General features: G+C 41.1%; 1 protein-coding gene across 1 annotated transcript in view; it reads right to left on the reverse strand.

The window, feature by feature from the left end:
- CCDC73 (coiled-coil domain containing 73) overlaps positions 1–26,476 on the reverse strand; it is a 68,188-nt gene extending 41,712 nt beyond the window's left edge. Inside the window, exons 1-6 of the mRNA XM_056851934.1 lie at positions 26,345–26,476; positions 13,997–14,068; positions 12,798–12,869; positions 10,958–10,993; positions 8,626–8,700; positions 560–598 (exon numbers count right to left, since the gene is read on the reverse strand). Of these exons, the coding sequence (XP_056707912.1) occupies positions 560–598; positions 8,626–8,700; positions 10,958–10,993; positions 12,798–12,869; positions 13,997–14,068; positions 26,345–26,476 (426 nt within the window). The remainder of the gene's footprint in view (positions 1–559; positions 599–8,625; positions 8,701–10,957; positions 10,994–12,797; positions 12,870–13,996; positions 14,069–26,344) is intronic.
- Between the last annotated feature and the right edge of the window lie 459 nt (positions 26,477–26,935).

The raw sequence follows: 26,935 nt of genomic DNA on the forward strand, positions 1-26,935 counted from the left end.
TCCAGTTGAGCAGCAGCAGAATTTTCACAGCTTTTAGTCAGTCAAGCTTAGCAATGTTTCAACAGCTCTCTTTCATTTGCAGCATGGTTCAGAGTAACTAAACTGCACTTGGAACCCTTTCCTCCTGTATTCCATAGAGGCTCCTGCCTCCTTCCGAGTTATTTCTTTCTATTCACATAAAATTCACATACTATTACCAATGTGTAAAAATTGATCTCTAAAACTCTGTAATATGTCTTCATTGAAAACACCAATCTGCAAATACAGAAAATAAGACCCCCTCAAGCCAGATAGTTTTAACTGTATTTTGTTTGCAGGAATAGACACTAACATACTAGCAAAGATTAAGTTGATAAAGCACCAATGTATCCAAACTAAAAATGTTCCATTAAGAAAAACAAATCCAAGTAATTAAGATGAAGTTTTGCTAAAATGTTTGCAAACTTCAGCATTACTTCCAGCATTTACTCATAAGCTAGAAATTGTTAGTGTACTTAGTAATACCAGTTAGCCCAAAATGTAAAACAGTGACCATTTTATAGATATTGTAATTCCTTACCATTTCATTAAGCTTGTTTTGTAAAGTGTATTTTGAAATCTGCAACAACACAAACAACACTTTATAACATTCTAGACAACAATTCAACATAAATTAACTGCAATTCTGTCATTTTAAAGAAGTGTAAGAGTTTCACCATGTGAATATAGTTAAAATGAATAATAATGTAACTATTAAAAAGCATTCTTGCAAATATTACTAGCTCAGTTTCCCAGTAACGTACTCATGTTGGCTATTTGTGGCATGAATGGGGAGGGACAACAACATGACTTACAGTGCATCCCTGAGGTGGGGGACTGAAAGTTCTCTGGAGGCAGCGTGACCCCGCCGCCAGTGTAAGCGGCCTCTTATCATGGAATAAAAGGCACTAACACTGGCAGCGGGGGCAGTTCCATCAGCGCCTGGGCACCACAGAGCTGCACACCACTCCTCCGACGCCGCAGTCTCTCCAGGACCTAAATCCCAGAAGAGAAATATGGCGCTGGCATGGGAGGGCTGTTCCTGGGGTGGAGCTGACTGTAGTCAACTTCCAAAGCCCCTTCAGCCCGGGAACACCCCCTCCAGCAACAGTGTTGCTGCGCCAGGTTTTTCCAGGCGCAGCATCACTGTTTTCAATGGGGCTTTCCCCCCCATTTTTGAATTTTTGTTTGTAAAAAGGGGGTTTTAAGCCTTGCAGCAGCCGGGAAACCTCTTTGGAGGCGCCACAGTGGCGCCTCAGCCACGCAGTCCCTGGCTGCTGTAATGCTCAGGAATGAGCTCATGGTCTGTTTCAGGTGCAGTACTCATTACAGAGGGCTCCTGCTGGACGAACAGAATCCTTTTACCCATTCCCCTGCTTATATACTCTTGGACATGCACACAGATAGCACAACCGTCAGCAACAACAGGAGTCAGTCTGCGCACCTCGCTTTTCCCCATTCCGCCTCTGCTCAGTGCAAGTTGCTTGTGCTTGGTACACATATGTTGCATTATGGCAAGAAAGGGGGCTAGATAGAGATATAGGAAGGATACACATAGAACATCCACGCTTTTTCACGGTGTTCTGTGTTGACTGCACATGTGCAAATGGAAGATCGAAAGCAGGGTTCTGTTGAGCTTTTTGTAAAAAGTTTCTTAAAAAAGAAACAGAAAAAAGGAGGGGGGACTTAAAATCCAGCAAGATTTAAAAAAGAAAGGGGGGAAAGGTGGGGGAAGGATATATATTAAGTAAAAACAACAATATAACGGTGATGGTAGATCTACACACGAATACCTATAAACAGTTTCCAAATATCTAAAAATAAGTCCATGCACAATTGCCGTCTATACGCCATATTCAAATATTGATAGAGTTCTAAGGTCTTCAGACCCACTGATGTACCAGAGGTAGGGTTTTATCTTTCCAATGTGGTAAAAGGGATTCTGTTGAGATTATGGGAATCCTCTGCACAGGCACTACACCCACAGTGGACTTTACCATGCCTCAGCATTGGTGAAAGTCTCTGCACAATTTTATTTTCACATACTCAGGGGAGACTGATGAACCCTTACTGATTTAAAAGTCTGTAGAAAGGTAGAGGTGATCTTAGGAATATTTTCAGTCCATATCTTATTCCCAATCATTCTCCATCAAAGGCTCTCCCCACATGATGTTTGCAACACTCTTGATTCTACAGGGGAGTGTTGCCTAAGGCATCCACTCCTGAACTGTATGCCATATTATTTTTCCCAGTGCTGCAACATGTATAAAATGTAACCCCTCTGCTGGGAGCCTTGACCATATAAACAATCTGTGACACAATATTTCACGTGCCTAACTGTACCCCAACAGTGAAGAGCATATATGCTCACTAGATTAAATGTACTACCATCTGCATTACTATATGGAAGATTTAATAAAGTTCCGTATCTGGATAAGGTCTGCCCATGTGGGGAGAGCGACATAGAAACAGTTTCACTTATCCTCCTTAAGTGTTCGCTCTATGATAGGGGCCGATCTAATCTCATAGACCTGTTACTTGCTGATAGGGAATGGTTACCTGCCAAATCTAAGGTGTCCCACCTCAAGACCACACAGGATCCAATAATTATTGACTCAGTGGCAAGGCTTTTTCAGCTCGTAATTAGAGAATGTGATTGTTACTGTGCACCACATAACGGTTAAGTTGGGATTGAATAACCAAGTAACCAATTTTGTGGGATTTGCATGTTCTTATAAAAATGATTTTATAGTAAATTTTATCGTATGATATCTGCATGCCTTTATATCATGATTTTACTGTAAACTTCACTGTACAATTTCCTTTTAATGCCAATAAAGGCTTTCATATTCGTAAAAATTCGTATAAAATTTAACATGGGAAGAGGCCCTTAATCTCTTCTCTTCATTGGTCCACTCTATTCCCTTACTGTGTCCATTCCCACTTGTACGCCTGCATGAATATATAAAAACTTCTATTATTTATGCCAGGTGTGCAGTATAATATTAACATTATGTTCAACCATCATACAACTGTAGAACATCCTGCTAGGTTTTGATCTCTACATGCCTTGAAATACTAAGAAGGGAATGACTATTGTAGCCCAGTCCGTCCTTTCCACTGATCAGCTGCTGTGGAGCAAGCAGCAGCTTGTGTTGGAACAACTGAACTTTCAGTCATTGCAAGGCAAGCCACCTTATTTCTGAGACCTCTTCAGATGTCACTTACTTTGTTAGCACAACCTAGACATTGAGCTATGAGAACAAGATCACCCTAGCTCTCGTTAGAGAGAGTGGCATTTGTCCTGCATCCTATTTATTAACTAAATCACTTTTATATTCCACCTTTCTTCCATTATGGAACTTTAATGAACAGTGATCTAGGTTTCCCTGGAAGTTCTCATTGAAGGGATAACCAGAACCAAGCCTGCTTAGTTTCAGCAAGTTTGCTGTATTCATGCCCTTCAACTATATATTGACCTGCCCCTTTTCACCAGCAGCCACTATTGCCTTAGGCAAGCAATTAGGCATTCCAAGGGTTTTAAAATATTTTTCAGTTATAATGACGTGGTTATTAGCAATAGGCCTGAGCACTGAAAACTGGAAGGTGAATCATTCCTAGGAAAATTTAAAATAACCCTAGTACTTGGGACTTTATTCAGGCAAAGATATCACACATTCTCAACTTGTGTTTCATATATGTGTGTGTGTGCTGTCAAATCACAGCTGACTTATGGCAACCCCTTAGGGTTTTCAAGGCAAGAGACATTTAGAGGTGGTTTGCCTGCCTTGGCAAGGGCTGAGAGAGTTCTGAGAGAACTGCAATTGGCTCAAGGTCACCCAGCAGTCTTTATGTGGAGGAGTGGGGAATCGAACCTGGTTCTCCAGATTAGAGTCCATCGCTCTTAACCACTACCAGCCTGTCAGCCAGCCAAGGCAACCACCCATCTCCGCTCCCAATCTGGGCTGGCGAGGCATGGCCCGTCCCAACCAAGTGACATTTATGTCATATTCGGCCCTCGTAGCAAATGAGTTCGACACCCCTGACAGAAGGACCTTCTCCATTTCAGCACCTGTGGCAATAGAGACAAAGAAGTCCACTCCCAGCATCTAAGCAAAATGAGAAAATCCTAAGATCCTAATACCCTGCCACTAGAGCGCAAGCATGCTGAACCTTAATTCAGAGACTGTTCTGATGATACTCTAATCAGATCACACATGCAAATAATTGAATGTATGCAATCAGTTTGCATGAGCAATATACCATGAGAACAGAAACCACCCATGATTTTGTAGCTCTTCTTCAATAAACATGAAAATTTCAACCTTCAGTCTACCTGTTCAGAGAAAGCAAGAGGTGATCTTAAGAAACTTCTGATGTTAAATTGTTTGGCTGACGCAAGTGAAGAGCCCACATAAACTCTTATCTGAGCAAGTGAGCGGGCTGAAATATCAGCAGAACTTTGAATGTCTTTGTTGTGGTGAATTTAAATCGGATTCCATCATTAGATGATAATTTCCCCCCAGTTTATGTTAGTTAAGAAAAGCAAGGGAGCATTTATTACTCTTTCAGTCCATGTATCATGTTCAGCAGACCATGAAGTACACTATATATCACTTGTGCTGTGTCATGAACTGAACAGGGCATAACAAATCCTTTCAGCCTTTTGTACAGAAGGTCAGCAATGTGAAGGAATTTCATTTGCTTTTAAAATAATCTCAGCATTAGCCAGATTATTAAATAAACGGAGAATGACATCAAAATAACTAAGCTATTTATAAAGTTAATGAGAACAGAATAATCAGCACAATATTAATGACAGATAAAACGTCCCATTGTTGCATAATGAAAAGGCACTGTGAATAATTTAGAACAGCAAGAAGACTTTGTAAAAGTCCCTTGTACTCAAATGCTTAAGGTGTGTCTTAAAGGTTTTACAAGAGTACGGGTGAGTTTTCATGGAGAAGAAATTAGAATAGTCTTGTGTGTATGCTTTTTTTTCCCCTCCAAAGTGTTTCCCCCTAAAAATGTCCTATTTTGAAGTTAAGGCAGAAGCAAAACTGTTTGAGAAACACCTTTAATTAGAATAACCCCATTATTTTTTTAGAATGAATGGCTTTGAAAGAAAAACTGAATGTATAGTGAAGTTTCATTCTTGCTGTCGAGTAGAAAACAGTTTACTTCAGGATGAAGTCCCCCCCCCCAAGTGGCCATATCTCAGAGGCAGGGCACCTGTTAAGTCCCAGGTTCCGTTCCTGACACCTCAGGATCTCAGGTAGCTAGGGTTGCCAACCTCCAGGTGGTAGCTGGAGATCTGCTATTTCAACTGATCTCCAGCCTATAGAGATCAGTTCACCAGGAGAAAATGGCCATTTTGGCAATTGGACTCTATGGCATTGAAGTCCTTCCCCTCCCCAAACCCTGCCCTCCTCAGGCTCCACTCCAAAAACCTCCCACCGGTGGTGAAGAGGGACCTGGCAACCCTACAGGTAGCAGATACTGGGAAATACCTTGGAGACCCCCAAGGACAAGCACAGTGGACAACCAAGCTTGTCTGTCTTAGGCGCTCCTTTCCCTCTCGCACACAACATTTTTAGAAGCTGAGGCTGTGGGAGGAATGTTATTTGCCTTTCGGAAGGATGCAGATGCAAGCATTCATTGTATGTGCAGCCCCACAACAGAGCAAATAAAGACCAAATAATGAACATAATGAACTTTAATTGGTCGCATGCAGTCACCAACTACAACTTCAGTTTCTAAGGTATGTTGATACTAGCTAATTTGTGGCAAAAGATCATTTTCACTTCACAGTGGAGACTGATTTGACTGTTGTAGGGCTTTACCTCAGCAGGATTCTGAAAAAGAATATGGCAATGCTGCTTATCAGGGACTTGAGCTAAGCCAGTGAGTATTCTTTGCTTGGATAGCCTCCAGTCAGGCTATGAGCCAAGTTACTAGTTTGCCAGAGCATAAAGTATAGAGAAAGAAGGAGTTTAATGGCCTTATGCTGTCCAAATCTGCAGATCAAAAGGACAATAAAAGTAGATCCCACCAGTGAAATCAATGGTCTTGTAATTGGAACACAGGGCAAACTCAAAGTACTGAAATTACTCCAGGTCTTAGGACTCCATTCCACTGAATAGTACTACTGCCTTGGAAAGAAAACGATCTGGATCGTTTCAAACACTGAAGGATAGTATTGTTTGTCAACCTGACCTGACTACTGTTATGCATGTCTTTCTAAATCCAAATTAGACTCCTGCACAGAGCTGCCTTTGAAGAATCCTCAGAAACAAAAATTGGTACAAAGAGCATCTGTCAGAATGTTACCTGTACAGCACTGGTATTACAATATCTTCACTGATTGCCATTATGTTTCAATTAAAAGAAGTAGTTTTGACCTTCAAAGACCTCATTATCTTGTCAAACATTTTGAGAAAAGGAACCACAAAGCCTATTTCACAAAGCAGAAAGTCTTCTGCTCCCCTTCCCACCCACAGGTTTGTGGGAGACTACAAATACTCCTCTGGTTCATGATTAAGCTTAAGTGCATTAGTGGCTTTAGTCAGAAGTCCAATGAAAACCTACAGTCCAACAGTTTTTCATGTTTAGACTTGGCCCCTCTGTTAGTCTCTTGCCTTGAAAACCCTATTGTGGTCGCCCTAAGTAGGCTGCAACTTCACAACACTTTACACACACACACACACACACACACACACACATTTTTTGTCTCCCCATATCGATTGTTCCTCATCCCTACCCGATGCCCAAGGTCAAGTCACAAATTAAAGAGTCCTTAGGGCCACAACTGAAGAGCCCCGTGGCGCAGAGTGATAAGCTGCAGTACTGCAGTCCAAGCTCTGCTCATGACCTGAGTTCGATCCCAATGGAAGTTGGTTTCAGGTAGCCGGCTCAAGGTTGACTCAACCTTCCATCCTTCCGAGGTCGGTAAAATGAGTACCCAGCTTGCTGAGGGTAAAGGGAAGATGACTGGGGAAGGCACTGGCAAACCACCCCGTAAACAAAGTCTGTCTGGTAAACGTCGGGATGTGACGTCACCCCATGGATCAGGAATGACCCGGTGTTTGCACAGGGGACCTTTACCTTTAGGGCCACAAGCCTTTGAGTCACAAGTGAGCTTTGAATTCTGTACTTGCCAGAAACACACAGATCAATTCTAATTGAGACCCTGGAGTGTATGGAGAAGGGACTTGAACCCCCGCCCCCACTTTCCCAACCTGAATCAGCACTGGGGAGATGCTATTACTCATAGGTTTCCAAACAGAGCAGAGAATAGCTCCCCGGACTCCCTTATAATCAAGGGTTGTTCAGAGGGAGAAAATTGAGACTTGGGCAGAATGAAAACTCACTGGGTTTTGGCATCTACAATGGCACTGGATGGAGTCCCGCTCACTGATGCTAGGCAGGACCTATTATAGGAGTAAGGAAAGCTTTCTCTTCTCCTTCCTGCCTGAAAAAAACTTCCAGCTCTGACTGTGGAAGTAGAAGCTTCAACTTCTTTGCCTCACAGAGTGGTCACTTTATTTAAAGTTGCCAGCATTTTATCAGCAATATATAGAAGACAAAAATATATCTTTAAAAATATGCTGCAGTCCATTTTGGGTAGTGTCCCTCATTTAAATATTTGTAATGTCTACTTGAAACTGAATCATTAACCAGTCATTTGGAGAGAGGATAGTCTTTAAAAAAAATCTAAATAAATGAATAAAACTTAGCATTTTGCCTCAAGAAGCCATTGCACATGCTGGAGCACCTATGTAGTATGCTCCTAATATCCCATTCATCCAAACGTCTGGACACTCATCCTGGGCATTACAGTAGCTTGCATTTATGGATATGAAGTCATGGGGAACTGTTGCTAAGTCCATATTTCCTCATAAGCTCCACAACATCTTATCAACATCAGTTTTTTATCAACATCAATTATAAGAGTAACTAACAGTAACATGATTGTTTTATGGTGCCCCATGTTCATGAAATGTTGATTTGAAACACACAGCAAATTCTGCTTACCAAAAACGAAACAAAAAGACAAGAAAAGAAAAGAAAATGCTCTTAAACATCATGGCCTCAGTCCTGCTAAAGGCTGTAAGTACCTGGCAGCATACTATAGAACTGTGGATGCAGGCTTCTGGGCACTATTTTTAATGAATGATAAACTGCATGTACAAGTGGTTGCTGCATATGCCGTACCAATAGAGTTGCCAACCTCCAAGTAGTAGCTGGAGATCTCCTGCTATTACAACTGATCTCCAGCCGATAGAGATCAGTTCACCTGGAGAAAATGGCCGCTTTGGCCATTGGACTCTATGGCACTGAAGTCCTCCACAAACCCTGCCCTCCTCAGGCTCCGCCCCAAAAACCTCCCGCTGGTGGCAAAGAGGGACGTGGCAACCCTACATACAACCTAATGGTCTCACTTTTCAAAATGAAGTCTGGATTCATCAAGCAGCTGCATGGAAGAAGCAAGGTTTCCTTTCTCCACAGCACGTCCCCAAAAACAAAGAATGGAGCTTATTTTACTCAGCTGACCACAGGTGGACTGGGCTGCTGTGCACATATTTTGCTGCACACGAATAAAGTTACCTGTAACATTTTTAATGTTTCCTTCAGTCCTTCGATTTCTTTTTCTTTTGATTCTTCGGCAAGTAGGTACCTCCCCTTCAAAAAGACAGCAGTTTTTATTAGAAGAAGGAAATTTATGATGGCAGACATTTCTAAGCCAATTCCCACAGGGATAGCTATGTCAGTCAGCCTTGCAGCAAATCTAAAAGATTTAACAGATTTATGGTGATATGAACATTTGTGAACTTTCTCACTTCAGGTAATTGAAGTGAATTCTCAGTTGGCAGACATTATGAATTGGATCTGACAAAATATGAGTGAAAGGGCTCAAACAGATGCAGACCTTTCCTGCTCTCACCCTTTTTCCCAGGAACCCTCCAAAACCTCCAAAAAGCTGTCACTGGTGGTTGCAAGGATCTGCAAGGACAAACAGCCACACAGTCTGGGGTGGTTGCAATGCAGAGAGGGAACTTGGTCAAATTGCCCCATGATCCTCTTTTACCGGCAGTACTTCAGTTGGTGCAAGAGGCTCCCCTGGCATAAGTGGGGTAGGGTTGCCAACCTCCAGGTGGTGGCTGGAGAACTCCCACTATTACAACTGATCTCCAGGTGACATGGAGCAGTTGACCTGGAGAAAATGGCCACTTTGGAAGGTGGACTATATGGCATTAAGTCCCTCCCCTCCCCAAACCCCACCCTTCTCAAGCCCCACCCCCAAATCTCCAGGTATTTCCCAATCCAGAGCTGGTAACCCTGGGAAGGGGGATCTTCACCCAGCTGCACTTTCTCACTGGTCAATTAGTCACTCAAAAAATTGTTGCTCTCTTGAGGCGGAGCAAAAAAAACCCCCTGAACTTAAAAGGTTATTCATGGAATCGAATCGAATTCATAAAGCACGATGTAGCTTGGATTACTCATGAGAAAAAGGCCGCAGCATTTGACAGTGGTTGTGTCTGTCCTGACCTTTCAGCCCTCCTCCTGCCGACAAGCTCACTGTTGAGACCTGCCCCCACCTCCGTCACAACTCCGCCCATCACAGCTCCGTAGAGGGGAGGCATTCGAAGGAGAGGGGGAAGGAGAAGTCCTATTGGGCTCCAAACCGCTCGACTCCACTTTCATGCAACCGAACGCATGTGGAGTTCTGCCTTGGATTTGCCGCTCTCTGGATGCACATTTTCCCCATCCGAATTCTCAAAACTCAACAATAAGCCCCCAATGCAGAGTTTTGAGAATTTGGATGGGGAAATGTGCATCTAGAGAGAGCGGTAAATCCAAGGCAAAACTTCCCCTGCGTAAACGGCCCTTGTCTCCCTTTCTGGTTTGACTCGGCACGGTTCCCCCCCCCTTCCCTTTCAGCTTTGGATTCGTTTTCCCGTTGACTTCTGTTTTCTGCTTCTGTCCGCTTTCCTTGTTTCTCTTTTAGTCCCTCCCTCCCTTTTGATGGTGTGTCCTGACTTGTTGCTTCATCCCCCTTTGGAATAGTTTTTTTCACTTCTCCCCTCGTGATTTATGCTCGCGCGCCTTTTTTTCTTCACCCCTCCACTTTGTTTCCCACTTATTTTTTCTTTCTTCATTAGTGCAGCAGCCAAAGCCCCAGGGCTATTTATGCATGGAAGGCCACACATCTCTTATAATCTTGCCGCAGAGATTTGGATTTGGTACGGCACTCAAGCGCGGATCTAATGGCAGCGCAAAGTGCACGAAAAGGGGTGGGTCTGTCCGGAACAAAAAAAGAACCCTTGGCCAATAGCCGCCCTTGTGGGTGGGGAGACATAGGAGAAGGAGGAGACATTTGCCGGGATGGGCGGGGAGAAGAAATCTGACTCCAGGGAGTTTTTCATGGGACCCTCCGGCAGAAAGGGAAAGATCGTAGCAACACAGGTTTGAGTTGCTGCTGGGATGCTGCGAATTTTATGGGCCAATTCGTGGCAGCTGTAAAAAATCAAAAATAAGGTCCGGAGCAACAAAGCATGGAAACCGCATGAATAAATGACTACTGCCAACCTCCCCACTGGCCATAACCTCCAGCACCAGCTGTTCAAAGATATCTACAGCTGCAGGAGAAAGGAAGAGGTGGTAAACATCCACATTGGCAAGTGCCTTCTGATGGATCCAACCATACACACATGCATGTAGATATACGGGGGGGGGGGGGACTGCAACAATGGGGTCATGGGGTGTTACTCTATAAGGCCTCTGATGAAGGTCTTCAAATGTGTGTGTGGGGTTACCAGAAGGAGAGAGCAAAAAGACTGTCATGAATGCCCAGGATACCACACACACAGCATTTTGGATTCTTACTGACTAAGCATTTGTTGAACAAAAAAAACCTTACAACAAATATATGGATTACCTTTTCTTCTTCAACAGCCAATATTCTTGCTTGAAACTTACATTCCAAAAGAAAGAGATTTTAAAAGTATGTTCTAAGAATATGTGCAACATTTTAGTCAAAGTATGTTACATTTAATGCTTTTTAACACATGGCTTTATTTGTTTATTTATTTGTTTGTTTGTTTGTTTGGTTTCTATCCAGCCCCTCCCTGGCCAGGCTGGACTTGGGGTGGCTCACAACATATTCCAACAATTAAAACATTCCAACAATTTAAACACAATAAATGACAGTTAAAAGTTCTCAACTAAATTCTAATGGTACTCTGAATTATCACAGTAATGGGGGGTGACCAAGAAGAGGAATAAGGGAGGAAAGCAATCTCAGTAAAGGAAGGCATAGGATTAGGAATATGTACACTGAACAATAATAAACTAAAAAAGCAGGGTGAGAAGAGGGGAGGGAAGGAGGCCAGCCAAGATGGAAACCATCGCTGTCCTCAACCATAGGCCTGGCAGATCATCTTGATCTTACAGGCCCTGTGAAATTGCATCAAATCTCGCAGGGCCTGGTCTCATCAGAGAGAGTTACACCAGGATGGTACAAGAGCTGAGAAGGCGCAGTGGGCTCTAATCTAGAGAACTGGGTTTGTTTCCCCACTCCGCCACATAAGCGACGGACTCTAAGCTGGTGAACCAGGTTGGTTTCCCCACTCATACACATGAAGCCAGCTGGGTGATCTTGGGCTAGTCACACTTCTCCCTGAATTCTCTCAGCCCCACCCTACCTCACAAGGTGTCTGTTGTGGGGAGGGGGAGTGAAGGCAATTGTAAACCATTTTGAGCCTCTTTAAAGGTAGAGAAAAGTGGGGTATAAAAACCAACTACTACTCCTACTACTCCTTCTTCATATATTGCTGTATATTGGATCCTACCATATGATTTTTGCATCTTTTTAACGCATCCAATTAATACTATTAACATTTAAGCTTTGCTTCAGCTCTGTTTCAGATTTCTTCTTTTTCAGATTTCTGTAATCCAAATCCAATGGCATTGCTTTTGACATTCAGTTGTAATTCCAGGAAAACTCAAGACCCCACCTGGAGATTAGTAGCCCTATGCCCAGGCCACTTTCTGACCTTTTTGTTGTTAATTTCATTGGCAGTGCCACATCACAGGATCATAGGAGAGATGGGAATGTCAAAAAATAACATAAAAGTGGCAAGCACCAATATGCCACTTCCTATTACACAGGAGTAACCTGGTACTGTGTGGTACTTTTTCATGTATTTATATTTTTTTAATATATTTATAGAGAGCTTCCACTCTAAAATAAGGAACTGCTCTTTACCCTACTTTTGAAAAAAGAAAAACAGAGGCTATCCCCAGCAGCAAAACTCATCCACACCACCAATTGTACATTAGGGCTAGGCCAGCATGGCCAAGGCTAGCAATAATGCAATGCTAACAGTAATATTCCGGGGGGGGGGGTTGTTGTAATCTGAAAAGGCCCATAATAAAAGCTGTTTCCATAAGTATTAACATGCAAAGGATCTATTGCAGAATGGTACAATTAAACTGAATTACCACAATCTAAACTATTTAATTCCAGATACTTCAAAAGAGATTAAATCAGTTTAATAGCAAACACTTCAATTTAACTATCTCTCTGAACTGGAATGACAAGAAGTATTAAAGTATATGGAACTACTAAAAAGCTGATTTTTTTTTGTACAGAGATGTTATAATTTATTACTGACATCTTCGTGAAGTCATCATTAACATTTCCATGTGAATTGAATTGACCTGTACATAATAATAATTATTATCATTATTATTACTGCAAAGAAAATGAAGCTCACCTGTTTTTTAAAGGTTGTCATGGCTTCTGAATGCTGCTTGTTTAATGTTTCTATCTGATATTGAAGAGCTTCCTATTTATTGACAGTAATTTAAATTAGAGAAGATGAAAACGGATCTTCAACCATCTAACTTTTTGTCAGCTATGATAGTAGGTTAACATCTTAATAAAATATTTCAATTTGTATTTTCAGTATCAGTTTTAGAAATAATTATTACAAAAGGCACACAATACTAACAATCTTGCAGTCGAGTAGCAAAATCATAGGTCTGACAGTGCAATGAAAGGGAATCTTTTCTACAGAAGATTAATATACAAATCCAGAAAAAGAAAATGCTATTATTGTTTTAAAACTTATTCACTTTAACACCTTATTCACTTCAGATTAATGTCTACATCAACTTGGTTTAAAATTACCTTTTAAACACTATTACAGTATCACTGTGATCTGAAGCAGTGACACAAGAGCGATTCAGTATTACTAGCTAGGGTCAAAGAGATAGTCAAGTCAAGTTTATTAATAGGGTCGACTTACCAATCACGTGCCAACACATCAAAATTTCCAGACACTATAGTTTTGCACTGCAGAATCACAGACTGCCCGTACATATAAAGGTGTAAGGGTCAAAGAGATAGTACAAACCTTCTCCACGCTTCGTTTTGACAGAACAAATCACTCCTCAAGGGTAGAATCATAGAGCTGGAAGGGACCACCAGGGTCATCTAGTCCAACCCCCTGCACAATGCAGGAAATTCACAACTACCTCCCCACCACACCCCCAATGACCCCTACTGCATGCCCAGAAGATGGGGGAAAACCCCTCCAGGATCCCTGACCAATATGACCTGGAGGAAAATTGATTCCTTACCCCAAAGTGGCAATTGGCACTCTCCTGGGCATGCAAAAAAAGGGCCAAACATTAACGCAACAATACCTGCCCTCCCTTTCATAATCTAAATTCACAGAATCAGCATTGCTGACAAACGGCCATCTAGCCTCTGCTTAAAATCCTCCAAGGAAGGAGAGCCCACCACCTCCTGAGGAAACCCCCACTGTTTCCACAAAACTTCAGAAGCACTTGAGAAAGTATGTGCGTAGATCAGATCAGAAAACAGATTTTCCTCATGTTTAATGTTAATCTCATCATTTAAATTACAAGGATCTTCTACTACTATACCTAATGATTAAAAAATACTAACCTTTTGCCACTCAAGTTCCTGTTTTTCAATAATAAACTTGCTAATTTGCTTCTCATCATGAATTTCTGCCTCCTGATATCAAAAGCAAAAAAGAAACTGTTGACTTTTTAAAAACGGTTTGTTGCAAAGAACTGCTAGTTATTTGTGAATTAAGATATTCTTCTGCTTTTCAAACACTTCAGTATATGCAACAGTCAAATCTTTGTTTAGAATCTGGCTTTGTGGAGGGAAACTAATTCTGGTTAAACTACATGCTTGCATTCAGATGTCATGGGAAACTAGAGCTACAGCCCATTCCTGAAGGGGAGTAGATAGGCGGCAGCTGGGAGCAGCATAGCCGCAGCACCTCGTCAGAGGCTTCTGGCCAGAAAATACCCAAAATAAAGGTATTAAAAGATAGAAGCCCATGAAACTCCATGGAGTTACACAGGGCTACGCCAGCTGGCGTACCAATGCTGGAGCACAGAGGGACGCTCCTAGGCCGAAAGGGATTGGGAAGCTGACTAACATCAGCTCTGCCACTGGGAATGCCCTGGGAATGCCCTCCCTGATACTGGCACGGGCACTTGCTTCCGGGATTTCGCTGCCTGCATGGCAGCACAAGTGGCCAAGACCTGCGCTGTGGCACAACGCCAGCACAGGGTCATGCCAGCTTCTATGGCGCTTCGCCCTCCCCTTCAGGATTGCACAGTTAGTCTTGCAGGTCTTAACAGGAAGGAGACTGACAATATGGATTGACAATGGAGGTCTCAGACAACGTATAAACAAATCACCTTGAACAATGGTCTGGAAACCAATAGTTGATAAGGATAGTTGTTGTAAACTTTATATGTCCTCATTGACAAACCTAGACAAAGACTGGCTTCTGCAATACAGTCTACATGAAGAGAAGCTTCAATGAGTGATCAATGAAGCAATCATTAAGATTACAAATAAGGACAGTTGTTTCTAGATACCTCTCCATGCATTAAGCTCTGAGCCCGGTTTGCTGGGAATGAGGGCAGGCTATAAATGCGACAGACAGACAGACAGACAGACAGACAGACAGACAGATAGATAGATAATTCCTGAACAGAGCGGCTACCTGATAATTCAGGAGCAAGGCAAAGTCCAGAGATGGTCCTAAGGTAGTGCATCTGATGGGAATACAAATGCCATCAGCAATGTGAGGAGTTCCATCTCCTACACAGTAGGTTCACAGGGCAATCCTGAATAGGTTTATACCTTTTATAGTCCATTTAAGTAAATGAGCTGAATTTTATTAAGGATTGCTCTATCATCCTTTCTAAACACCATCATTCCCAGCCTGCCTGTTGACTGTCCTCTTGTGGCCACTTACGGCTTTCAGATAAGTTTGAAACCAAGACTGCTTGCTGTTTGTTGGTGTGATAGCAGACCCGAGGGTTAATTTTTTATCTCAAGATTTTTTCTTATGTTGTAATATAACAAATACTAAAGATATATTTGAGATAACTTTTTGGCTGTTATAGGTGTGTAAAGTTTCGTCAGGTCGCAGCCGACTTATGGCAATCCAGGAAGGTTTTCAAAGCAAGAGACTAACAGAGGTGGCTTGCCATTGCCTTCCTCTGCATAACGACCCCGGTATTCCTTGGAGGTCTCCCATCCAAGGACTAGCCAGGACCGATCCTGCTTAGCTTCTGAGATCTGACAAGATTAGGCTAGCCTGGGACATCCAGGTCAGAGCTTGGCTTTTATATATTGTAACCAAAATGCAAAATGTGATTATAGTATTGTTATCAAAATACTGCAAGTGCCCATGTGACATAAAGGTAAAATAGATAGACAAGAAAATGTAAAAGCTCATTAAACATTTCTCTACATTCATTAAGTAAGAAATATTCTGCAGATACAACAAAATAGTTTTCCTATGATTATCTAGAAACACTGAATCTAGATGCATCTTCTATTACTCTCCCAACAGGGACAAAAGCCAATTATTTTGATTACCTTATGACTTTTCATAGAATGGGGAGTATGCTTTCAAACAATTTATTTACCAATGCTGTTAAAATGTGCAACCATTACAGTACACATTAATGAGAAGTGGAAACATGATATGTCATTAGTAAAAGTTATATAGAAAATACTAAGTGTACTCCTATCTTTCCTCCCACAGGGGAAACAGCAGCTACAGAAACAGATTTTGAACAAAAAATGACCATAGGAAAATACTTACTCTCCCCATTGCCCTTCCACCCCTATTCACAGCCTCTTCAGGCTGCTTATTTCATTAAAAAGTCCAAAAAGCATTGTACAGCAATATGTAATATGGCTTTCAGTGATGGAAGTTACTCTGTGATTGTCTATAAAAGCTATTCTTTATTTTGTAATATTTTATACAAAGCCACATATCGGATAGAATGGTGCTAAATGGATGTTGTTAAAGAAGTCAGGGTTAGACTACTGGACAGCATGACTGACCCATCCCACATGTGGGACTTGAACCTGTGACTTTGGGTATGCTATACATGTGCATTCCTACTCTGCTAAGGCTTTCTCTTCTGTCCTCCCTGCCCTGGTATACATGGCTGGTGTTGATACCAGGGAAGCTGAGAAAGATCAAAATTGCCTGTACAATGTCATGTTCTTGAGTGGCTAGTTGGGTGTGTAGTTATAGGTCTGTCCCAACCATGTGAGCTGTGGCTTCTAGTCTGGCTTTGTTTTGCTGCTGTTGGTAAAAGGTGAGCAATGCCTTCACATCACCATCAGTGGGATCTGAATCTATGATAGTGGACTGATAGTAGTGTTTTTCTCCCTGAGACTTATTACTGAGTTGACAGGAATGGCTTTTGTGAAAATACTGTTGTGTGTTACATGGCTACTACTCCACTGTCAGCATTCCTCTTGTCTAGCAAAAGAGTGGTGCTTCTAAGCCCAACCCAAGACACAAAGGCTTGTATAGGAGAGGTGTGGGTGATATAACAGTGTTCTGGATTTCTCTGGTCAAGTCTGATTCAGATATAAGTGGGCACTTAGGGAACCTTAGGCATATATTTAGCTTTTCTATATCAGATCATTTAATACATAGACAGAGGTACACCTCAACAACATTTTTGTCTGTTATGGGTATAGTGCACAAATAATACTAATATTATATCCTTTATTACTATATAGGACCTGTATATTATAGGTACATGTGTCTTTAACACTAACTCAAAGGCCTTTTATGCAGGGAGGTTTCTCTGCAGTCATCCCAGGCGACTGCTTCGGGGCTTCCTTTTAATTATGCATGCCTTTTCCACCCATTAGCGGTCACCTCGCTCTCCCCATGCATTTTGCCCACATTTTCCAGATTCTGGCAAAAACAGCATCTAGAAAACACAGGCAAAATGTGCTGGGAGAGCAAGGCAACCTCTGACAGGTGAAAAAGGCATGCATAATCAAAAGGAAGACCCGAACCAGTCTGTGGGGGTGACCACAGGGAAATGTCCCTGCATGAAAGGCCAAAGAAAATTATACTATCCATTACTGCTACACAGATAATTTAAAAAGAGCAATTACATGAGTCCATAAAACTATTGTATCCAAAGATCAGCAGGTCACAAGCAAGGAGCCCCTTCTAAAATGAAGCTTCCAAGCAATTCAGCTTCCCATATTTACAGGTTTTTAAAATAATCTCCCAACAACAGCTTGTTGTCCCACTTGATGAGGGCACCCATTCATGTCTAACTAATTATGTTATAACATGGGTTCTCAACAAGGGGGGAATTCCCCCCAGGGGGATTTTAGGGTTCCAGAGGGGGGATTGGGACCACTACTCAGCAAAGTGTGATGTCCTGTAGATTATGTACAATCTGTAAAATTGTAGTTTGTTTTTAATTTAATCTGTGACATTGAATAAAGTTTATGACTATTTTGGGAAGGGGGAATTTTATTCTGAACAATGGTGAAAGGAGGGAATGGATCAAAAAAAGTTGAGAATTACTGTATAACTTCAAACACCTTACAAAGTTATCTATCCATATCTTTATATAAAAACTGTTAGTTCATTCTTACTCCTTTTTATCATAACAAAGTCTATTTTAAATAGTTATTACAAGTTTCTCATATATATGAATATCTGTTGGCCTTCAAGCAACACACACATCTTTGAACTATATCTTCTGTGAAGTTGGATATTCTTGTCATTATCAGAGCTTCTGCAGCTGGGCCTCAGCACATAGTATCCATTGATATGGGTTAAATATTTTCTACCATATTATTGTGTTACTCTTTTGTTTCTTGCCCCTCTCCAAGGCTATACAATTCTGGGTCTTTAAAATCCTCTTTGGGCAATGTTTAGCTGAGAGGCTAGGCCAGCTGTGTTTCTGTTGTGCAGACATCTCCCATGATTAGGATTGCCAACCTCCAGGCACCTGCTATTACAACTGATCTCCCGCCGATAGAGATCAGTCCACCTAGAGAAAATGGCCCCTTTGGCAATTGGACTCTATGGCATTGAAGTCCCTCCCCTCCCCAAACCCCTCCCTCCTCAGGCTCCACCTGAAAACTCTCCAGGTATTTTCCCAACCCGGAGCTGGCAACCCTACCCATGATCTTTTTGGTCAAGACCAACTACTATTCCCTTGTTCGTGAGTGAACCACAGATAGGGTTGCCAGCTCTGGGTTGGGAAATACCTGGAGATTTTGGGGTGGAATCTGAGTGGGCGGGGTTTGGGGAGGGGAGGGACTTCAATGCTATAGAGTCCAATTGTCAAAGTGGCCATTTTCTCCAGATGAACTGATTCTATCGGTGGGAGATCAGATGAAATAGCGGGAGATTTCCAGCCACCACCCGGAGGTTGGCAACCCTAACCACAGAGGAAGCATGTGAATACTGTAGCTGGGGTGGCCCTCTTTCTTTCCCTGAGCATGTGCCTGGGAAAACGAAACTTAGGGCTGCCTATTGCCTTGCAAGCTCAGAGTCCCATGGAGCAGCCCCTGCTGCATTGAGGAGGCTCATTACTACCCCCTGCTCTCATTCACCACATCAGCCTCTGTGTGCTCCATCCATTTCTTAAACCCTATCTGATCCAAGATGGAATCTGCCAACACCTGTGGCTCCACAGGCCACTGAAGTGTAGGCGTTCTTGGGCAGCAACATACAGGTAAACTGGATCTATATAAACTATTATATTAATAATAGACTAGCTGAATGGAAGAAACAGAAGCTGCATTTTTTTTAATAAAGGAGTTTGAAAGCAGCCCACAGAGCTTGAAAGTAACACGAATAGTAGTAGAAAAGTGCATTCCAAAAAGACTAGTCATTTTTAAAGGAAATCACTAACAAAAAGGGTGTTCATCAATATTTTCCACATACCTCAGTTTACCTCAACTACTTGTTTTATTCATGCCAGACTGCAAGTTTTTTAAACTTATGCCATTCAATCTTTAAATATTCATTAAAAAGAAAACTTTATTTTGTTTAGGAAAAGAAACTATATATAATTTAAAGAGGGCAACAAGAAAACAGAACCTTTAGAAGTGTTGATATTTTATTAGCTGCCTTAGGACTACAAGGATTTAAGTGTTAGTACAAAAACACCACCACCATAACAATAAACGAGGAGTCATTTGATGGTTTATTTACTCATTATAACCTTTAGAAAGTGTCAAGCCTTTTGTAAAGTGCTTGCTTCAGGCTGTAGTTTTACAAGATAGGCTGTGCATTGGTCAAGCCCCCCTGATTCTTGACCCTGAACAGATTTAGGAACAGAGTACAGCTGGCTCACATCCAAGCAGCCAAAACTAGCTACTTTTACTATCTTCTTCAAACTCATAATCCACCTCCTACGAAATTGCAAAATCCATTTCTTCATGCTGCTCAATCAAACAGTTCCTAGACTTCCAGACTGTTACAGTCTGTTCAGGATGCCCTACATAAACTAGCCGCTGAAGTAAAACTTTTAAGGACTTAGTGAACATTTCTAAAGTTCAGTGCCCAGTGTAGCATGACTTAAGGGAAGCCAAGGTTACTTGTGATGAATATGTCATGTCACCAATCTCTCGCTCTGATAACAGAGCAAAACAGAAACAAAATGTTAAAACTGTACAGGTGGCTAGTGAATGATAATTAGGAAAAATTAAATATTGCTAGCTCCTGAGAGATTCTCTCAAGCCACAGCACAATGTAACTGCCTTTGACAAAGTAAGCAAATAGACTATGCCATTAAAAAAAACACAAAGGCAGATCTTACTACTATGTAATGACATAGATATCTACAGCACTGTTTTTATGTAAATTATATTGCCTTGACACTATTTATTTATTTAAAGAGATTTTTATGCCACCTTATCAGATTCCTATTCAAGAAGGCTTACAATTAAAATAAGTTATCAGTATGAAAACAATAAGCCATTGAAAAAAAGCAGCTATAAACTAGCCGTTTCTAAACTATCCATAAAACAGATCTCAGACCAGAAGCAGACTATTAAAAAGCTGGAAAGATAAAAACCACTAATTAAAAGTCTGGGTAAAAAGATATGCTTTGGTCTGACAGTGAAGTAGGCACCAGGCAAACCTCAAGTAGGAGGGCATTCCGAAGAATGGGAATGCCCCGTCTCTAAGGTCATTTTTTCACGGAGGTTTGCAGCGGTTTCACTTTTGTTTTGCCACGCTGCTAATTTTTTATTTTTCATGACTGCTTCGAATTTAAGGGAAAAAACTGCTTCATCCCCGTGTCAAGTCAAACCTGTTTTGGTCCGTTCTTTCCTTTTGCTACGCGGTTTTCAGAGCAGATCTTCATGAAAAACTCCCTGGGGTCAGATGTATTTTTCCCACCCATGCAGGCAAATTTCTCCTCCCTCCCCGGCACGCCAACGGTGATTGGACAAGGGGAGTTTTGTGCTCTGACAAGTATCATAGGCCACCATTCCACCTCTGCAGAAGTCGTCCGGCCAGAGATGTGTGTGTTTCCTTTTCATAGGCGTGCTGGGCGGCGCATAGCTGCTGCAGATCGTGCTCTTTGTTCTTCGGAGAGTGAGTGCCGCGGCTTTGCTTGCGGGGGGGTATGTTTAGGGGATTGCGCCCGGGGGACAGCCTCCCTCCAAGGCAGGACGGATCAGCACGCTGCGAAGGGAAGGGAGAGTGTTTGGCCATTTATGCATGGGAGGTTTTGCCTTGGGTTTGCCACTCTTTAGATGTACATTTCCCCATTCAAATTCTCAAAACTCTGCTTTGGGGGATTATTGTTGAATTCTGAGAATTAGTTTTTTTTTAAAAAAAAAATTATTTTCTTATACATTTCCATACATATGAATAACATTATCATTTAATCCCTTCTAAACCTTTGTTTAGCCTACATTATATAATACTATCACCTAGATCTACTTTGACTTCCCCTCTTCCTTCTTCTATCACTAACTTATCTCCATAATCCTCTTTGCAATAATCTTTAATTCATTATAAAACATTCTAAAATTGTTAAAAAATACTTAATTTCCTTATTCATTAATTCTACAATATAACTAACAATTGAATTAGACTAAATCATAACCTTTAACATTTTTCATACTGAGTTCATTATTACAATATACAATCCATGCCTCCCACTCCTTCACAAATTCATCATTGTCTTTTTGGTTTACTAACGCAGTCAGTTTCGCCATTTCTGCTAGTTCAAACATTTTATTTATCCAGTCAGTTTTGTCCGGTGTCTCAGTCATTTTCCATTTAGCTGCATAGACCATTCTTGCAGCTGTGGTGGCATAGAGTAAAAAAGTTCTTTGTGTTAAAATATTTTCTGGTATAATGCTTAACAACATCATTTCCGAAGTTTTAGGGATGTTTTGTTGTAAAATTAATCTTAGCTCATTATATATCATATCCCAAAAAGTTTTTGTTTTGTCGCAAAGCCACCAAACGTGATGAAAAGAACCAACTTTTTCCTGGCATTTCCAACAATTTGGTGACATTGTACTGTACATTTTGGACAATTTTTTCGGTGTCAAATACCATCTATAAATCATCTTGTAAATATTCTCTTTATCGACTGGGAGAGAATCTTTTTCATATCTCTTGACCAAAGTCTTTCCCAACAGTTCAAGGAAATATTATGACCAATTGTCTATGCCCAAGTTATCATCGTTGGCTTAATTCTTTCTTATTCTGTATATAGTAGCAACAAAAGCTTATACATCTTTGAAATTAAATGATCAGTATTATCCAACAGTATCTGTTGTAGAATTGATTTTTCTTTAAGAAATCCCATTTTCATATCTTGTATATATACAGATTTTATTTGATGATATTGAAACCAACTTAGGTAGTCCTTGACATCTTCACAATCTTTTAAGGCAAATTTATTCCCTTCCCATTTTAAAAGGTCTTGATATGTTATAAATTGTGATGGTCTTAATGGACGTAAAGCTAACATTTCTTGTGAGGATATCCATAACGGTGTCTTAATCTCTAACAGATGTTTGTATCTCAGCCAAGTTTTAATCAAGGATGATCTTATAATATGATGTTGAAAAGCCATATGTATTTTAAGTTTGTCATACCACAAATACCCATGCCACCCAAATCTATTATCAAAGCCTCCCAAATCTAATAAACATGCATTGTTCAACAGTATCCAATCTTTTAGCCATACCAAAGCTGAAGCTTCTGCATAAAGTTTGAAATTAGGAAGGGCAAAACCTCCTCTCTCTTTTGTATCTACTAGATATTTATACGCAATTCTTGGTTTTTTTCCTTGCCAAATAAAATTCAACAGATCTTTCCTCCATGTGTCAAAATATTTTATTTGTGTGATTATTGGCAAGTTTTGAAACAAAAACAACAACCTTGGCAAAATATTCATTTGTGTTACTGCAATACGACCCAATAAAGAAATATTTTTATTTGACCACAATATCATGTCTTTTTTAACTGCTTCCCAATGTTTAGAATAATTGTTTGTCAATTATTTTTCATGAACTCCCATGAAACCATATCAAAGGCTTTCTCCGCATCCAAAAAAATGAGAGCCACTTTGTGTTGTATATTTTGTTCATAATATTCTATTGCATCCAATAGAGTCCTCAAATTATCCTTTATCTGCCTTCCAGGTACAAAACCCGCTTGATCTTCATGTATCAAGGTTGTTATAAGTTGCTTTAATTGATTTGACAATATTGAGGCATATATTTTTTAATCCACATTTAATAAAGATATTGGCCTATAATTAGCTACTCTCTCTAGATCCTTTCCAACTTTGGGTATAAGTGATATGAAAGCATGCGACCACGTCTCTGGAGCTTGACCCGTTTGTAGTATTGAATTGCATATCTTCAAAAAAGGATTAAGTCTTCTTTAAATAGTTTGAAAAACATGGCTGTAATACCATCTGGGCCAGGTGTTTTATCTGTCTTTTGTCTAAGTATGGCTTCTTCTAATTCTGTTGTTGTAATCGAAGCATCAATCATATCTCGTTGCTCGGAGGTTAACTTGTTGATATTCACCGTGCTTTAAAAAAATTCAATTTTCTTCCCAGAAATCAAATCTTTTTGGTACAATTTAGTGTAAAATAGTTCAAATTCTTTCTGTATATCAGTTGTTGTATAAACCGGTCCTTTTGCTGTCTGTATTTTATCTATTATTTTCTTTTGTCTGGAGTCCCTCAATTGACTGGCAAGAAGTTTTCCTGGTCGATTTGCGTGTTCAAAGTATCTCTGCTTCGCATATTTCAAATTTTTATTCATTTCTTCCATAACTACTAAATTTAGTAGTAGATGTTTCACTGTCTTTGTATTCTGAATTATTTCTGATCTTTTATCATCATTTTGTTCTGAAACAAGTTGCTGTTCTAAGTTTTGCAGTTCCCAGAGTATTTTGTTCGTTTGTTGTAGCTGTTTTTTCTTCCAAGCAGTATTCTTCTGTATCATAAATCCCCTCAAAACAGCTTTAAAGGCATCCCAAACTATATTCAAACTGGTTTCTCCTTTCATATTAATTTCAAAATAGTCCTTTAGTAACCTATGTATTTCTTTTTTAATATTATCATCTCGCAGTAGTCTATCATTTAGTCTCCACCGAAATACTTGTCTGTTATTCCATTCAAAAGAAACCAGATTATCCATTACTGTGTCTGTAGCTGGCTTAGCTGTTGCTGGGCTAAGAAAGGATCCCGAACGTTGCCATGGTGCAGATATACAAACTAGCAGCTCTTGAAATAAATATAAAAGCGGCTCCGATCCAGTTAATCTTCGGTAATCCAATTGCCATGCATCCTCCCACCTATTTCACTTGATTTATTTGGAAATTGACTTTCAAATTATTGTAGAAAACCAAATTTTAAAAATCCATATACCATACAGTATCAGGACGCTCTAGGTCGGCTTCTAGGACAGGAAGTAGGAAGTACCTCGGACTTTCTGTCTCCTCCTCTCTATGTCCAGCAGTCGGATGAATTTACCTGCTACACTGGGAGGAGCATTTCCGGTCCGTCGGTCTCGCTTTGCAGCCAGAGTTCCCTATCCACAGCCAGTAGCGAACAGCTCTATGGGATGTCGTAGTAAATTATTTTCTTTTGGAAGCCAAAAGAAGAGGGGGATTTCCTCCTTCTCTCCCGATTTTCCGATCATTTCATTGGAGGTTAGTACATCAATTCCAAAACGTTTGTTTAGTCTAACTCCAAATAGTCTTTTTAAAGTCTTTTTAAAGCTTTCCTGCCACTTTTTTCAGAAGTTTGCTCAGATCCAAAGTTCAAAAATAGGATTTTTAAGTGGGAGGTTAGGTTCTCATTTTAACTTTATTAAGTTTCATTTAGTTACGAATAGCAGGGCAAAGAGGTTCTTGGTACTCACTAGGACTTTGAAGGTAGAGGCTTTCGTTGCCTTTATTCATTTCTTTAGATGGCATTGGGTAGGAGAGATCGAAACCTATTTCCAAAGAGACGTCTGCAGCAATGCAATCCCCTTAGCCGGCGGCGCCAGCATCTGAGCCTCCGAGAGTCTTAAAAAAGCACTCTCGAAGAGTTCGGGAGTCAAACCGCTCTTGATCGGCAGCAGGAGTATTCCTGGTATCCCGTTCCAGTTTTTAGGAATCGGGGAGGCCTCGGGGGCCCTTTTCAAGATGTTTCTTGGTTCTCCGCCGGGAGCTCCGGGGAGAAGCTGCGTTCCGTTCAACAAACCTACTGGAAGTCGAATTCTGAGAATTAGGATGGGGAAAATGTGCATCCTGAGAGTGGCAAATCCAAGGCAAAACTCCCTCCTGTCACCCTTCTGAGGAGGGGTGGCCAGTCTGCTCTGGGTCTCCCTCCTCCCCCCACCCCATGCATCCTGTGCCTCCCCAACCTGATAAAAGAACAGAACAAAGGAACTATGGAAATCTTGGGAAAGTGTGCGGATCGGCATGCTGCAAAGGGAAGGGAAGGGAAAGTGTGCATCCAGAGAGCATCCAGAGAGTGGCAAATCCAAGGCAAAACTCCCCATACATTTGGTTGCATGAAAGTGGAGTCGAGCAGTTTGGTATCCTGAGCACTTGCCACCAAGGCTCGCCCCCAAGGCTGCCAGCCCTCTTGGATGGAAGTTCCTGGCACTGGACAGCCTGAGCTGTACTGGGGGGGGCACAACGATGACAGTCTGTCAAAGTCTGGAAAAGGGGGGAAGCGTTGCCAAGTATGGGGGTGGGGGGAAACGGGGAGCATGGTAAATAGAAAAATTATATAAGGAAACAAGAGGGACTGGTGCTTGTTTTTCTGCACTGGGGCCATGTCCACAGAGGTGAACCACACAAGGTAATCCGCTGGGTGGAGTTGGGGCAGAGTTGGGGGCGAGCATAAACAATGAGCTTATCAGAAGGGGAGGGCTCCTGCAAAGGGGCAGACCAAACCGTTGTAGAAGACTGCCTGCTTTGTTCCCATGAAAAACCAAAACTACTTCAGGATTGACAAGGATGATCCGCGGTCATGAAAAACAAATTTAAATCGCTTTTTTTTTTTTTGCTCCACGGCAAAGAGCAGCAAAATTGTCCATGAAAAGTTGCCCTGATTGTCACCTCCACCATGGATTCAATTTTAGAGTTAATAAATTTAATTCACTTATTTGGGGTGGTCTCAGGATAAAATTAATAGAATGAAATTTGAACAGATTGGTATAAATATGCCTATGTCCAGCAAAAACATTCTGACTAGATCCTGCTCCATCCCTTGGAAAAAATCTACCAATTTGATATCTAGGGATATGGATCTATAAGGATCTAGACTCCATAGAAGAATATAAGCACCACAGATGGTATGCAGAAACTGAAAATGAGTTAACATATTGGTGTACCTTTCCTCATTCCTGGTTGGGCAGAATTTCAAGTACAAATTGGAATGTAGACAAGCTAAAAATCTAGATCAATAAATAAGTCAATGTACTTACTCTTCTCATACGCAATTCTTCGACTACTTCCAGAAAACTTGTTTTAAAATCTAATCGCTGAATAGAAAGCAAAGCTTCCGAGGAATTCTGTAAAGTATATGCAGTTGCTTCTTTATTTAAGCCTTCATCCATTTCAGAAATTTTATCTAAAATAAGAAAATATGTACATGATTTCCTAAGTTTTGACTTTAAAAAAGAATTTAAATACAGAATGCTGATATGTAACGCCTGCAAAATGACTGAATCAGGACTGTGGCATGGGGGAGGGGATTCTGCCTCTCATCCTGACCCAAAATGGTCCTGGGGACTTCATTTGCCCCAGAGGAACCTTGCACGTGCAGCCCTACAACTGGGCTGATACCGCCCCCACCAGGACCATTATGGGTAAGGAAGGCAAGAGCCCTTCCCCCCTTGCTGCTGTTGCAATCTAAATTGACCCCTTCTAAATTGAGTTTTCATGGGGAACTTACAGCTATTGTGTGGTGGCAAGTCTCCAAGGTGACCATGTGGTAGATGTAACAGGTAATTTGGAACTCAGTGCTAGCCTAAGCATAGTTATACCTATCATACTACAGGGCCACCATCCTCCTC

The sequence above is a fragment of the Euleptes europaea genome, chromosome 6, assembly GCF_029931775.1.
Source record: "Euleptes europaea isolate rEulEur1 chromosome 6, rEulEur1.hap1, whole genome shotgun sequence".
NCBI lineage: Eukaryota > Metazoa > Chordata > Lepidosauria > Squamata > Sphaerodactylidae > Euleptes > Euleptes europaea.